The sequence below is a fragment of the Rhopalosiphum maidis genome, chromosome 4, assembly GCF_003676215.2.
Source record: "Rhopalosiphum maidis isolate BTI-1 chromosome 4, ASM367621v3, whole genome shotgun sequence".
Lineage (NCBI taxonomy): Eukaryota > Metazoa > Arthropoda > Insecta > Hemiptera > Aphididae > Rhopalosiphum > Rhopalosiphum maidis.
This window is the reverse complement of record NC_040880.1, coordinates 15455747-15471354: the sequence shown is the minus strand read 5'-3', so window position 1 is coordinate 15471354 and position 15608 is coordinate 15455747. Positions and strand designations below refer to the sequence as shown.

Sequence of the window (15608 nt, the reverse complement as noted above, 5' to 3'; positions counted from 1 at the left end):
ATACCTAATTAGCCGTTTCAAAACATATAATTATATAGAATGACGAGATTAAGCCTGGGGGGGGGGTATAACATTTGGAGTTTATAAATCTGGACCGTAGGGTTCTGGACGTACATATCTGGACCGTAAAATGTGGATCATACAAATTTAAACTGTAGGGTTCTGGACCGTACAAACCTGGACCATACATTTCTGGACCACAGAACTGTATGGTCCAGGTTTGTACGCTCCATATATGTACGTTCCTGATATGTACAGTCCGGGTTTATACGGTCCAGATTTATAAATTCCAGGTTTATATGTGGATCCAAAACTGGGACTTATAGCCGGTTTAGTGAATTGCGGCCTAGGTTTACGAGTTGTGGTATAATATAATATTACATATATAGATAGATATGTAGTTGTAGTATATAGTTTTATCTTATATACACATCACAATATTTATGTATATTGAAAAAAGTATTTAAATTTTAAACTAATTTACTAAATTAATTATTAATACTATGTATTTTTCAATTAATTCGAATTTTGTAAATCTTTACTAACTCCGTGACGAACTATATTCAAATATGTATAATTTATTAAATTTATATAAACCTATACGAATAAAGATTGATTTCGGACTGAATATTGACAATTTTAATTTTGTTATTTGACATTATTACCTTATTATTATTTGATTATTATCGTAGCTAATGCAAGTTGTACGACAGATAATACGATAAAGATATAATTATCCACGTGTGTCGAAAATGTTTATCGTTTATAGCTATAAATATATAGCCACTACTGCATCTGCCATGTACATAGGTGTACATAGTCATTACTAATGATAATAAATTACTCGGGTCGTAACTCACCCACAGCCTCTTTTGTTAGCCCTAATTTTTAATAAACTATATTACGAGGAGATTAATTGTTTAATAAGTTATTAATAATATATTGGGTTTCAAAAGCAGCGGTGTGTTTTTTAGTAGTGAATTAAGTAAATTATTGGCCGGAAAATCTTTCAAAAGTGGAGAGGCACAACGGATAACCAAGACACTATACCCACTGCCCAGGTTAAGTAAGTTTATAAGTAATACACAATCTGTACTTAATTAGTATAATATAAGTATCTGGTAAGAATAGGACAAATAAAACAAACGAAAAACATGACAGAAGAAGCCTCCTAGAGTCCTAGTAGTGACATTACTTAGTAAAAATTAAAAACATAGGTATATGGTTTTGGATCAAAACACCCTAATCAGTATTTTAACTTGACTTATATTAATACATTGTCATGTCTACAGTTTCTATTTGTCTAATAATTTCTAAAAACTAAATAATACATATACATACTATATAATATCATTATTATGTAAAATTATACGTGTTTAATGATTAAAAGTATTTTACGACATTGATTTTTGATAATTAATACATAGGTAAATCTAAAAACCAAAACATTAATATGTGACTTATAGTGTCTAATCAATTTAAAAATATGAATGATTTTATGAAAATGTTAAAAACGCTTTAATCAGTAGGTAACTGACATATTTTGGGTTGAAAATTATACAACCTAGTCAATAAATTGCTAATCGATTAATAAAATATCTTTTAAATTGCATGTGAGAAAAATGGTAGGCAAAAAAAATTACCACGGAAATAAAAGTCCATGCAAGTGCCATATAACTTCTAGTTTCGTTTCAAGAAACAAATAAAATATTGCTCATCATATTATATTGTTATAATTATGTTTTTGGTAAATTTTTTTTCCACGGTCTTTTTTCCGGGATTCAATAAAAATAAGTTAAGTCAGAGTTTAATAGAATAGGTAAAACTTGCTATCTTAAACGATCTAAAACAAAATAAAAAAAATAGATAAGCATTATATTATCAAAGATATCAGTTCTAGGGTCTAGATCTTAGATAAAAGAAAACTTATATAAATATAAATGTATATGATAGTTAAAATAAATTATAATGATCCTTTATATTATTATTATTATGATGGTAGAAGACAATGAAAAAATGAAAAAATATATCCATTAGTTTCCAAAAAAAAAAAAAATATATAAGTGAGTAATACCAAGTATCTCTTATGAAGTTACGAACGTTTATTTAGTGAAGTTGGTCAAATTATTACCTAAATAGGTAATATTTTATAAGATAAAATCGGTTATCACCTTTTTTCGTTGACTCCAAAAACCGCAAACTTTTGATAAAATACAGGACAAAACCTCACATTTTGGTAGGTTAGAACCACACACAATTAATAGGTTAAAAATGCACAAATTTAAACATTTTCGTATCCAAAAACCGTACAGTAATGATTTCGACCCCAAAAAGGTCGATAAACAAAAATGCATATGTACATGTATAATTAATTATTTATTCTCATTAATCTCATAATTCATCGAAAAAAAAATTATATATTCAAAATTTTTAAATACTAATTTAAAAAAATTTAAAACATTCAAAGTTTGATTGGCTATAACCGACTGCCGACGTTATTTAAAAACTTTATACGACCTCTATCACGTGAAAATTCTTCCCAAAATTGAAACAAATACTCCTAAGAATAAATAGGCAACTTTAATGGCAACCACGAATTAAAATATTTTAAATCGTGGTGGCAACTAAAGACTTGATTATTGTATAGTGCTTATCTTATAATCTTATCTTTTCACTATTTTCACCAAAAATAGTGTGTGGTTTTAAGCCACTCTAAATGTGCTGTAATTTGTTATAAAATGACCGATAAGCTGTGCAGTTCTTGTCTATGGGCCTTTTTAGGGTCAAAATCAAAATTGTGCGGTTTTTTGACGCAACCCTTTTTTTAAATTCATATTTTAAAAAATATAGAAGGATTAGATAACGTAATAGTAAAAATTCAAAATGTTAAGTATAAAATATTTTTACGAATATTTTTCAAGAAGTAGTTGTACAGAACTCAGTTAAAGTTATTTGATAACTGAAAATGTAATAATGTTAAAAAAAAGTATTGGTGTATATTATTAGATAGGCAACTAAATCTGCTGTTGTGACTTATTCAGGTATCTATTCAAGTATCGATGTACAATAATTTAATATATAATATAACATAACTAATTAAAATAAAATTTCATACTTGGAGTCTTTGGTGCTAGTGCATAAAACAAATTTAAAGCTCACTAGATATGCTATTTTTATCTTATTCTATAATAATTAGCATATGTTATAAAATCCAAACTTAACCTAATCTATACTCTTTATTAAAATGTTATTATTATACAATATTTTGAATATATTATTTCGATCAACACACGTTTGAAATTCATTTAAATAAATATAATCATTGTTATTTGTTCTTTCCGTGTTTAAAGCCGAGTTGAATAAACAATCATTAAACATTTAATGAATTAATAGCAAGATAATGGTCTCTTAAACATAATTTAGTGATCCATGGTTGGTCCAATAAATTTTATTAAACTGTTAAATTAATTAAAAATAATATAAGTTTATTAAATCATTTAAACCACCGCAGTTTGTAATTAATGCTCAATAGAGAGAGCTAAAGTGCAACAGTGTATATGTATTATTATATTTCATATAATGCATCAATGTTTATAATATGCAAACGGATGGAAGATGGAAATGGAACACATATCCGTTTCTGACTATAGTTCATTGTGAATAGTGAGTATGGTATGTATTTCTGCGCTCATTGAAATAATTTGTTTGGTTGGATTGCAGTAATCAAAGTATAATACAGAAAAGTAAGTTAATATTTTTTTCTTATAATGTAGGTAATAAAATAAGATTATAAATTATTGATTTATTTTATTATTTTTGTTATTCGTAAACCATAAGTCCATAAATCATTATTATATTATATAATATTTTAATAAATACTTTTTTTATAATATGGGTAATAAAATAAGATTATAAATTATTGGTTTATTTTATTATTTGTGTTATTCGTAAACCGTAAGTTCATAAAATCATAAATATATCTATCTACATTAGTATATAATATTGTATTTAAACAGTCATATACAAGCATTCACGTATTTTATATGATGATAACTAAGTATTTACTATTTACCTGTATTGGCTAATAATATTTTAATAATATTATTTTATTACAAATAACGTACCTATTAATAAAATACTTGTATAGTTGTATTATTCGACTCCACTTGGGATAAAATTAATTAATTTATATTTTGTTTTCCGGTTTGCTACACTTGAAATATATAATACAATACATATGAAAACCTCGACAAAATCGATTCATCTGTTTCAAAACCTTTTCCGGACCAATAAACAGATAGCTAAACATCTGTGCGTATTTCATGCAATAAGTACTACATTTAATCGTGTAGGTTTAAAAATTACCGCGTTTATTTTTAATTACTCAATTTGAGTATTGAGTACTTTAAATTTGTGATCTTATTAAATAAAAAAAAAAATAAAAAAATAAGTTCTTTATTATGTTGTGGGTTATTTGTATAACTTGATTTTATACCTAATTAATACACACCTAAATAATTTATGAATATGGTTAGTAGCTGTAGTGGTGACTGTACTATTTTTTGTACGTAATCAGTGTTTTTAATTTGTACTTATATATATATATATATATATGTTTATTGTATTCTTTAGAGACATACATTTATAAAACAGGAAAAATGGTTATTGTTATGGTATTTTCACCACACAAAAAAGTGTTGAAAATATGTCTATTTAAGATTTATTACAATGTATACAATATCAGAAAGTAATGAAGTATAAGATATTATTTACCTATAGTCTATACATATAGGTACATATATTATTATTTAATTATACAGAAACTTTATTTTGATATGCATAATATAGTAGCAGTTGGTTGAATATTATTATATTCAACTAACAATTATAATAATAAGCATATATTCGAAAAAAAATACTTCAGATAACTTTTTCCTGTATGTAGGGTCACCTAGATAAGCACTATTATCCGACAGTTTTAAGATAAATATATTATTTTCCGGCGAAAACAGTAATCACTAATCAGTAATAATAATGAATTAAAAAAAAACATTTTATGTCCGGCAGATATAATAATAGGTAATATAAAGGACGAAAGGAAGTCATTTAGTCAATGTTATAAAATTGTTGTTTTAATTTCAATAATTTCATAACAAAAATAAAATCGATTATTACAATGTTATTAAATAATGGCAGGTTATAATATTTAAATAATAACATTTAAGTGAAGTCAATTATAAATATAAAAAAACATGTTTAAACTTTAAAACCTAATATATATATATATATATTTAAAAACATTTTATCGATAGGCTATCCGGGTACCTATAGGTGTGTTATGTAAAATAACTAGTACAATGATAAACATTAATAACTGGGTTTATTAAGTGCATGAATTTTACATAATAACAATAATATAATGATATTAATATAAATACATAATAATAAATGTCTAAAATATAGGTACTTTAAATATTATAAATTTTAACTTTTGATTTTTAAAATTGTAATATTTTGTGTACATTACAAAATAATGTATACGTATACTAAGTACTTTTTTAGATATTTATATGATGAGAAAAAGATCGACAGCTGTAACCTTATGAGTATAAATATAATATTTGTAAGATTTTTTTATTGGTATAACTACTATTATAGTTTTAATTGTTATACGGTTTTGTTAAATTTAATTTAATCTTATAGTGTTGTTTCTTAATATTAATAAATGTATTTAATATAGTTATTAGTAATAACTTATTACGATTAACCTAACATTTATAATAATATATTTATTATTTTATTACCTATATTTATATATATCATTAGGATGGCCCTTAAAATTTTTTTTTTATATTTTATCGTGGCACTCCCTTTTTGTTTTGAAAATACCCAATATATTATAACTGTTAATTTTTAAATTATTTGTTCGATTTTAAGCCGCGCTCCTGGGCTCTTGAAGTTAAGTAGTTTTGTCATATTTTACGAAAAAATCTAAACATTGGGCTATAACTTTTTTTTTCAATCAAAATACATCAAACAACAAACATCTAGTGGAAAATGTATGAAGATTTCAGAAATGTTATTTTTGACACTATGACATCGTTTTATACCGACATAGTTACAATTTTATGTAAAAATATTATATCAGAAAAGTCGAAAATATTGATTAAGTTTTCATTTAGTTTTGTTTAAATATAAACGAATCAGTATTTATAATATCGGCATTTGCTTTTTAATATGTATGTAAAAGTATATATTTCTGCATATTGTTGATAAGCTATTTACATAATATTATATTCGAGTACAATTTGTTTTGTATCACCCACAAATTATTGCTCAATTTAATAATATTCGATAACTTTTCTAGATGATAAATGGTAACACATCATCATATGTTTGCTACATTATGAGTAATAAGTTTATAACGTTTTAATAATTCTGATGACTTGGATTTTAATTAGATAGCATTATTAGTTGATGTTATTATTTTCATAAGGAAAAAAAATTATTGCAATATTAATCAACCCAATTAAATTTGACCACCATCACATATTATCTACAAACTATAATACTACATATATGTTTAATGTCAATAATAATAAACGCAAATTACTTTATGTTATTTAATTACGTTATTATTACATTTAGGGTCTTAATTAAGGCAATTGTGTTCATTTACACAAAATATTATATATATTTTTATTAGGAGTGTTTAAAAATTAAATGGTATACATTAGCAATAAAATAAACAATAAAGATTACCCATTTACGACTATATTATTTTACATAGGTGTACATTTCGTTGACATTTTTGGGAGAGGGGTTATTATTATCTAAACTTTAGAATCTAAAGCATTGTGGCCAACACCCCAAATAATATTACACGGTTCATGGATGCATATATACTTTAATTTAGGGGTGGAAAGAGCTAAACTAAGTCATTTGAAATTCGGAAGCTTACGTCCGTCACACAATGGCTGCCTTAACGACGTTATGCCGTTACCCATAAATATTAACAAACTCAATTTGAAAAATAATAGTAAATAATAATAATCAATAAACATTTTTAAATCAGAATAAAAAATTGAGTATTATTATTTTTACACGAAAGTACCATTGTTCATTACATTTTCAAGCCAAAAATTTAGGGGTAGCATCTGCTACCCTACAATATTCTATATAATGTGCGCAACTGTATCTATAGGTGGACGGGTTGAGCGATTGTAAACTCCGCCAAATTACCGGTTAAATAAAAATGTCTAATGTAAACTCCGCCAGTTTTATTTATGCTGAAGCTCCTCTATCTTTTTTTTATAATGTTATCTTGAGTTTATGGATACCTGTTACTATTAAAATAGCTGCATACGAATTGCGTCCCAAAATACAAAAATATACATCGCGATATCCGAGTTGCGTCCGCGATTTTTTCGCGACATGTACGAGTTGCGTCTTGATTAATAATATACAAATTTTTCTTCCCAATTTTACAGACTGAGGACTGTCATTTGTATAAATGGTGTGGTTAAAAATTGTAATTATATATCATAAATTATTTATTATTTTAAATGTATAAGGTTGAATTCAAATGCACCGATTAAAATCTAAATCAAGATAAAACAATTTGCTGGTGCTAATTTTAAAATTGGGGGGATAAACACACCCAAGCCCTTCTCAAATTGCGCCTACGTGAAGTCAAAAAAACTGAAAAATTAATACAAGGCTCCTAATGAATCGCGGTAAAAAAGTCCGGAGTAAAAAAGTCCGCTGTAGAAAAGTCCGGTATATATTAAATATGTATGTATATATAACAATATTTTTTACTAGGACTTTTTTACCTCGGACTTTTTGGTAGTATATCGTTCCTAATATATTGTGACAATGGTAGTACGATTTTTAAAATTAGAATTTTGATTTTTGATTAAATACGTAAAAAAATATTTTGAGTTAAGAATATGAGTCACAAACAATAAAAATACTATGCAGTAGTAGTGAAATTATTTTTACGGATGGGACATTTAAATCAGCACCTCAATTATTTACCCGAATTTATACATTGCACAGCTATGTGCCTATGTCATAGGAATAATGATACCATTGGTAATTATGATTATAAAAATAAACTAATAGGATATTTTAGTACATGATTATTTATTATAGAAAATTGATTTTAAAGTTTATGCATTGCTACTCAACAATTTTTTTTACTCACATTATGTCTCATTTAACATAGTTAAATGCTTAAATTATTTCATTTATTTTTATGGTTTCACGATTTTATTTGAATAAAAAAATATTTAAATTAATATTTGAACAAAACAAAATTCTATTTTATTATGCTTCGGCGAGATGGGATTCGGCGAGAAATAGGTCTAAATCGCGTCCGGACCGGCCTTTGCACTGCAAAGGTTGAGATCCTAAATTTTGGGCACACGAGTACTACCGGTGTCCAAGTACTCAAGTTTGTATTGTATATTTGTATGTACCTATAAGTTATTACGTAAATTATATATTGCTGTGATTCAAACTATAGTTCCTTACACTTATGTCTGGGGTCCGTGGGGTTCTATCAAACGGTTTTCGCTAAGATACTACATAACATGAGATATTTTGTAAAGAAAAAAATAGGTACCGATTCGAAATAAAATTTGTAAAGGGAAAGGGGGACCGAAATTTATGTCTTTTTTATCAGAGATCAGTGTTCTACCAAAGTTTAAGAACCGCCGTTGATATATTGAGTGAGAAATAATTTGTTTTTAAGTACGTAGGCAGAAATTATGTGTTATAGATAGCCGATAGGTAGGTATAGGTAACTACGCAGTATGCACTAATAATAAATTAAAACTTTTGTAGTTTTACATACCTAGTATATTCAGTGGTGTAGTCGTAAATACTTTTTTGGGTATACACCTATATTGAGAAATATTTAATACGTAAACATTAATAAAATAAATGTTTATTTTTTTAGGTACTAAGCTATCAAAATGGTTCAGTTCAAGGATTTTGTTGGTATTGCGTTGGTATTGTTTGTTATTTTCGATTGTTCTATGTCGATTGAAGAAAAACCTGTAATTATTGTTTTATTCTTATTTAATTAAAAAATTAAAAATGCATGCTTAATATATTTTTACATTTACTGTTTCCTGAACATTATTCATGTGAAAAATTTGGTTTTTTTGGAAATTCAGGTATAATGACTGTGAATATCATCAAATTGTCTATAGTTTAAACTTAATTATGACAGCTTACCTAAGTTATTATTGACTAAAAATATTAATCAATGACTACCAATTATTTTGCTAATAAACTGAAAATATAAATTAACGTTATTATAAAAAATTATATACATAGATATTTTTTCAAACATAATAATTTTTCATAGTAATTTCTAGCTAAAAATTTTACCATGTGATATTTCCATAATTGAAGTATTCATCAAATACCTACCTAATTGGTGACAAAATCAAGTCTGTTTTTTTTACCTATCGAGAATTTGAAAAATAACTTTTAACAACAATTAGGTATTTTTTTTCAAAAACTCTTTATTATATTTTGTGGTAATCAATGTTTATTGTTTAAAAAATTATCTTGTACTGCTTCATTGTTTCAGTACAGTATTCTTCTAAATTCAGTAGCACTAATAAGAATAATTTTCAGTAACTAGACTCTAGAGAAGGATCTAGATCATAATTTTTTTTTTTTTAAATATTAATCAATTAAATAGCTACCTATATTCTAATTGTATTTTTTGAGGGTTTTGCTTGCACAAGTATTTGCCTATTTATGTCACTATCTAGTGTCTATGCTAATGTTAGTGGTCATGTGACAAAAATTTATTTAATTGAGTTATAATATTTTTTCATTCATTAGATTAGTGAGTACCTATAGGTTTATTCTTGATCTCTTGTCCAATGATAATAATGGTCCACTTTTATCAAATTAGGTTAAATATTTTTTTTAACTAAATGGGTTAGGTAATAATATTTTATTTTATTTTTTAATTGTTGATAGAGGAAAACTAAAAAATGGATGAGGAACAAAATTGACAGTTTACCAAAAAATATAATGGAAGATGTTTTGGTTAAGACTTTGGAAGGCGAAAAGAAAGCTGAAGGTCCTCAGGCAAACATACTTCAACTTTTGGAAATTACTGATCAACAAAGTAATTATTTAAATTTATAATGTATTTAAAAATGAAAAATTAGTGACATTTATCAAATTAATTTGTGAATTTACAATTGTCCTTTTTTTTTATTATAAGCTGCTTACAGGGAATGTTGGCTATATTTAGAAATTAATTTCTTATTTGTATTTAATACCTATATATTATTATTTGCATTAAAATCATTATTATAGTTAAAACTTAACATATATTTAATATTGAAATGAAAACTGCTTAGCAGTAATTGTTTTTATTAGTGCTGATACAAAAATAATATTATAATTCCTAATCTAATATAAACAATTATATAAATATCTAAAATTTCTCACAGATGTAATAATCACTTTTAAGTGTAACATAATTATATATCATTCAAATTTAATGCCTTACTTTTCCGCATTTTTTAAAGTTATTAATAGATATTAAATTTGAATATCAACTTTAAATTAATTTTTATTTTTATTTTATGTAAAAATTTAACTTGAAATACTCATAAAAAATTAATTTTGTTTTTTGGTAGAACTTTTTCGTGTATAGGCTTAAAAACTTAATAACCTTTTATTCAATTTTAAAATCTTGGGGTATAAGAAAATTTTTTTTTATGAATTTCTTACTAAAAATAATTTATTAATAATCTTGATTTTTTATGAAGTTTGTCAAAATTCTAATTTTAAACACCTAAAAGTAAAATTAAAGAAATATTATGTCTAAACATTTTTGATACTTTCTAATTAAAAAATTAACAACTTAATATAAGTTTTGTATTTAATTTTTAAGAATTCCTACTTATCAAATAATTTTTAAGATAATGATAAAAAAAAAAGAAAATTTCTTTTGTCTATAAATAGCCAAAAAATAGTCAAAATGTTTGTAAATTTTATCATAGTTAAAAAAAGGTTATCTAAAAATTTGGTGAAAATTTAAAGATTAGAAAAAGTATCAACTAGATGAATTTGATTTTTCCAAAGTATAAAATAGATATCTGAAACCGTTCCCATTTTCAAAATTAAAGCATTTTATCTACTATATATTGTGTATTCTACAAAAAAAAAAACAAAACAATTCTTTATAAATCAATGCATACATCGCTCTGCTCAGAATTCAAAATAAAATTAGTCCATATTAATTATCTAAATATTTTTTTTGTATAATTTATAACATCTTAAATAAACATTAATTACGATAGGTATAAAACTCTATAGATAATTCATTTTTAACTTTCTTGGCCCTGATATTCTACTTATATAAAATATTTAAAAAAATTGGTACAATATTAATTAAAAAATATCATTTTTTTGTCACAACTAAATATTAGTTTTTAAAATTAAAATTGTATTAAAATATCACAATTTCAAGAGTAGTTATAAATGTATAAAATTTAATTATTCTTTTGATCAACATTAATCATAACTGACTTAATTGAATCTTCGGGTCTTGAGGTTAAAATAGCTTGTGCACCTTTAGGAAAAACATAAATCAAAAATCCATCTAGTATTATACATCCTTCTTCACAATGGGTTTCTACTTCGGCCTGTTTTATTTTATCAGACTTAATTAATTCATCATTTGATTGCCAAAGAGATCTTCCTGTTGGTTCTCTTATAGTGTATTGTAAATATTCCAAATCTGGTTTATAAACTAGATTTTTATTATATTCATTAGCTATTTTTATACATTCTTGTTCTGATACTTGACAAAATTTGTAATTTAAAATCTTCCGAACTTCATTAACACTTATTTTATTCAATGCATAACTCCATGCACTTGATCCAGTTCCAGTACTTATACATAGTCCAGATGATTTTATTTTTATGGGATTATTACCATCAAATTTACACTCCATTTCAGAAGTACGTCCTGGCATTTTATCACCAATAAATACTTCATTAAGTGCTAACATGTCATGTGATGAATGAGAATCTGGTCTAATTTTTACAAAATCTTGATACATATTTATTGGTGGTTCCATTTTTTCTAAAAATAATACATGATATTATTATTATAAAAGTGAAGTTATTACATTTACATTGTTTTTATACACATTAATATCTATTGCTAAATAAGCTTAAAATGTTATTATTAAGTTGTTAAATTAAACTATTTATATAATATTAGGCTTTATACATAGATATAAACAAAAATTTTAAAAGCTTAACATAATTTAACGGAAATTCACTTAATATTTATTTATTTTAATTATGGTTTTATACCAGCAGATACCATAAGGCTGAAACCCAACATATTCCATTCATTAAAGTACAATATTTAGTCGAAATTAAAAAAAAAAAATCAAGCTAGAAAATGATTATTAATTGTAATATACCATAAATTAATTATTGTAAAAATAAACTATGTGTTTGTAACTATTATTTATATTTAAAAAAAAAAATGTAAAATTGAGAGATGCCAGAAAAATGTGAGCAGCAATGTTCTAATTTATTTCAAGTACAGTGAACGTAACACCAATTATATCCATCAACGTTGAAAGAAAGTTCTCTAGATATATTAAGTATATTATGTTGTGAGAAAATAATTATTGGAAATTTAAAAATTCTCTTGTTCAGTGCATGAATGTAAGCATTTAGATAATTATTTTTATTTGCATATTTTAATATATTAGAAGGAATAATGCAATCAATATAATGTATTTTTAATATAGTGTCAATGCCCTAAATACTATTAAACAATTTATCAAAAAAAAAAAAAAAGAAAAAGAAATAGATTCTTACTCTTAGTATTTTTCATTGAAACTCGAATTCTTCTTCTGTCGATAAAAAAAAATTTTTGTTTTTCTAAAGTATCAAACGTGTTCTGTATATTTCGGGAACAGATTTCTGGTAAACATAAATAACCGAGTGATGAACTTGGATTGGAATTGATACCAACAACAGGTGTTTGGTTATTTTGAACATAACTGGACATAACTAGAAATGTTCCATCACCACCAATAGCAATCAGAACATCAGCCCAAGATACTGCTGCAGTATTAATATCCTTAGAAAAAATAAAAAGATTGTATGCGTTATCTAAAACATTCTATTGGAATGGTATTTATTTAAAAATACAATGTTTCATTATTCTATAATTACCTTCAAATTAATTATTTTTGATTCGACATCCAAACGACTTATGGCAGCTGTCACCTCTTTTACAATATTGTAGTGTTCATTATGTGATTCCAAAATTGTTTTCAAGTTAGCACCTTGATTACTTAATTGGTTCAATAGTTGTTTTTCTGTTACGTTAGGGTGTTCGAGTCTTTCACGTTCAACTCTAGTATACTTTGCTACCAATAAAACTTTTTTGCCTTTCCATAATTGCATATATCTGCGCCCACTACAAATCTGTTTAAATGTCTTTTTGATAATCATTAGGTCCTTGTCAAAAAAAACACTGTGGTGCTGGACGTGTATGCAAGTTGACAGAAGATGGTGAAGCAGAATGTGTTTGTATTACAGAATGTCCTATTGAAACAGAGGAAAGAAGAAAGGTAAGATTAATATAATAAAATATTGATATAATTTTTTTTTAATTTTATAATTTTTTTTTTTTAGGTTTGTTCAAACTATAATCAAACATGGGGTTCTGATTGTGAAATTCATAGAATGCGTTGTAACTGTGAAGAAAAATCAGAAAAATGCAGTAACCCAGAATTTAGTCACCTACATATAGAATATTATGGTGCTTGTAAGCAACTGTCGGTAAGTTATCATAGAACTATAAATTGATTTTATCGGATCAGTGATCATAGTAGCTAATAGAAAATCGAATCATTTATAATTAATATGCTATAAATCTTTAGAAATGTTCTGACTCAGAAATGGCAGATTTCCCAAGGAGAATGAGAGAATGGCTTTTTCACATAATGCAAGATTTGGCAGATAGAGAAGAATTAAGTCCTCATTTTAAAAATAAGATGAATGAAGCAGAAACTAATATGACAAAACTTTGGAGTAACGCGGCTGTTTGGAAGTGGTGCGATTTGGATGGTTATCCACATGATAAGTAAGATAACAAAAAGTATTAAAAAATTATAATCAAATAAATAGAAAAAAATGAGTTAATGTTATTATTGTAATAACTAATTATGTAAATTGGGAGGTATCAAGTATAATATTTATATACAGTTATTTTGATTTTTTTTATTATTCTGTATAATCTATAGTGAAGTTTATATTTTTAATTGTTAATAAAATCTATAAATACTGAATAATATGATGAAATATACTTGATATTTTTTTGGTTACAAACAAAAAGAATTTACTTTTATTTAACATTGTATTTATTTTTTTTTAATTTATTACTAATTTTCTTTAAATATAATTTTTTTAGAAATAGAATTAGTAATTTGAGTATTATAATACATTGAATGAATATTTTGTTAATATGTAACACATATTTGTATTAAAATTTAATGTTTTAGAGCTGTATCGAGACATGAGTTGTTTCCAATTAGAGCACCATTAATGTATTTAGAACATTGTATTGCTCCATTTTTAAACAAATGTGACGCAAATTCAGATCACATGGTGACACTTGAAGAATGGGGAAACTGTTTGGAAATACCTAAAGTGAGAAATATTAAATTACGATAGATATCATATAATTTCAGATTTCTAATAGCATTTTAATTGTTATTGCAGGAAACACTGGAAGACGAGTGTGATGATTTACGCCAAGAATTAAATTAAAATAAACATTTATTTAAAATTATTTTGAAACATATATTTTCATTGTGAATTATATTATATTTTTTTATAATAGCATGCATATTATGTATCTAATCAAATTATATAATTAATGATTAATGTATTGCAATATTTTATATTACCTGTGTGCAAAGTAAAATGTTATATGAGTTTAATTAAGTAATCTTATACTATCATTAATAGATGATTTTAGTTAAATATTTAAAAGCTTTTTTGTAGAGTTGTATTCTGAATAAGTTACCTAATCTTAATCAAAATATATTACATAACTATAGCTATTTGATAGTGCTCACTAGGTGAATATCAAGCCTATATACATTTTAGCGGAATCTATTCAGTGTTGTATTTAGGCATTAATTAGAGACCACTTAGGAAGAATGATTTTTTATCAATCAATTAAATTGTTTCATATAGTAAAAATTGGTACTAAATTGTAATTAATAAGTAGGTACTTCATAATTAATACTATACTAACATTAATTAACTTAAAATTATACAATAGCTGTCAACTAGTAGTAATTGTATGAAGTTTTGAGATAATACAAGTCATAATTTTCCAAAATATACACATAGCTTAAATAAAATTAAAAGTAAAATAATTATTAATTAGTAACAAATGAACATTTTTGCAAAATAATATCAAAGTTTTGAAAATCCAAGTTTAGAAGTAGGTACTCTTTTATAAATTATTCTTGCAAAACTACAAGATGCTTGAATATATCTATCTCTGAAATTATCTT

The 15608-nt window shown here is 24.9% G+C and overlaps 2 protein-coding genes across 2 annotated transcripts; one reads left to right on the top strand and one right to left on the bottom strand.

The window, feature by feature from the left end:
* Positions 1 to 3588: 3588 nt before the first annotated feature.
* LOC113549866 (SPARC) lies at positions 3589 to 14967 on the top strand. Its single transcript, XM_026951351.1, has 8 exons — positions 3589 to 3743; positions 8966 to 9065; positions 10009 to 10159; positions 13534 to 13649; positions 13714 to 13860; positions 13962 to 14164; positions 14583 to 14730; positions 14803 to 14967. Exons 2-8 carry the CDS (start codon positions 8982 to 8984, stop codon positions 14848 to 14850), a joined length of 897 nt encoding a protein of 298 aa, XP_026807152.1. The 5' UTR covers positions 3589 to 3743; positions 8966 to 8981; the 3' UTR covers positions 14851 to 14967.
* On the bottom strand, positions 11431 to 13625 carry LOC113549865 (NAD kinase 2, mitochondrial). The gene is made up of 3 exons (XM_026951350.1): positions 13249 to 13625; positions 12889 to 13153; positions 11431 to 12133 (listed from the first exon to the last, which is right to left on the bottom strand). The coding sequence occupies exons 1-3, from the start codon at positions 13528 to 13530 to the stop codon at positions 11538 to 11540; spliced, it is 1143 nt and encodes a 380-aa protein (XP_026807151.1). The 5' UTR covers positions 13531 to 13625; the 3' UTR covers positions 11431 to 11537.
* Positions 14968 to 15608: the final 641 nt, after the last annotated feature.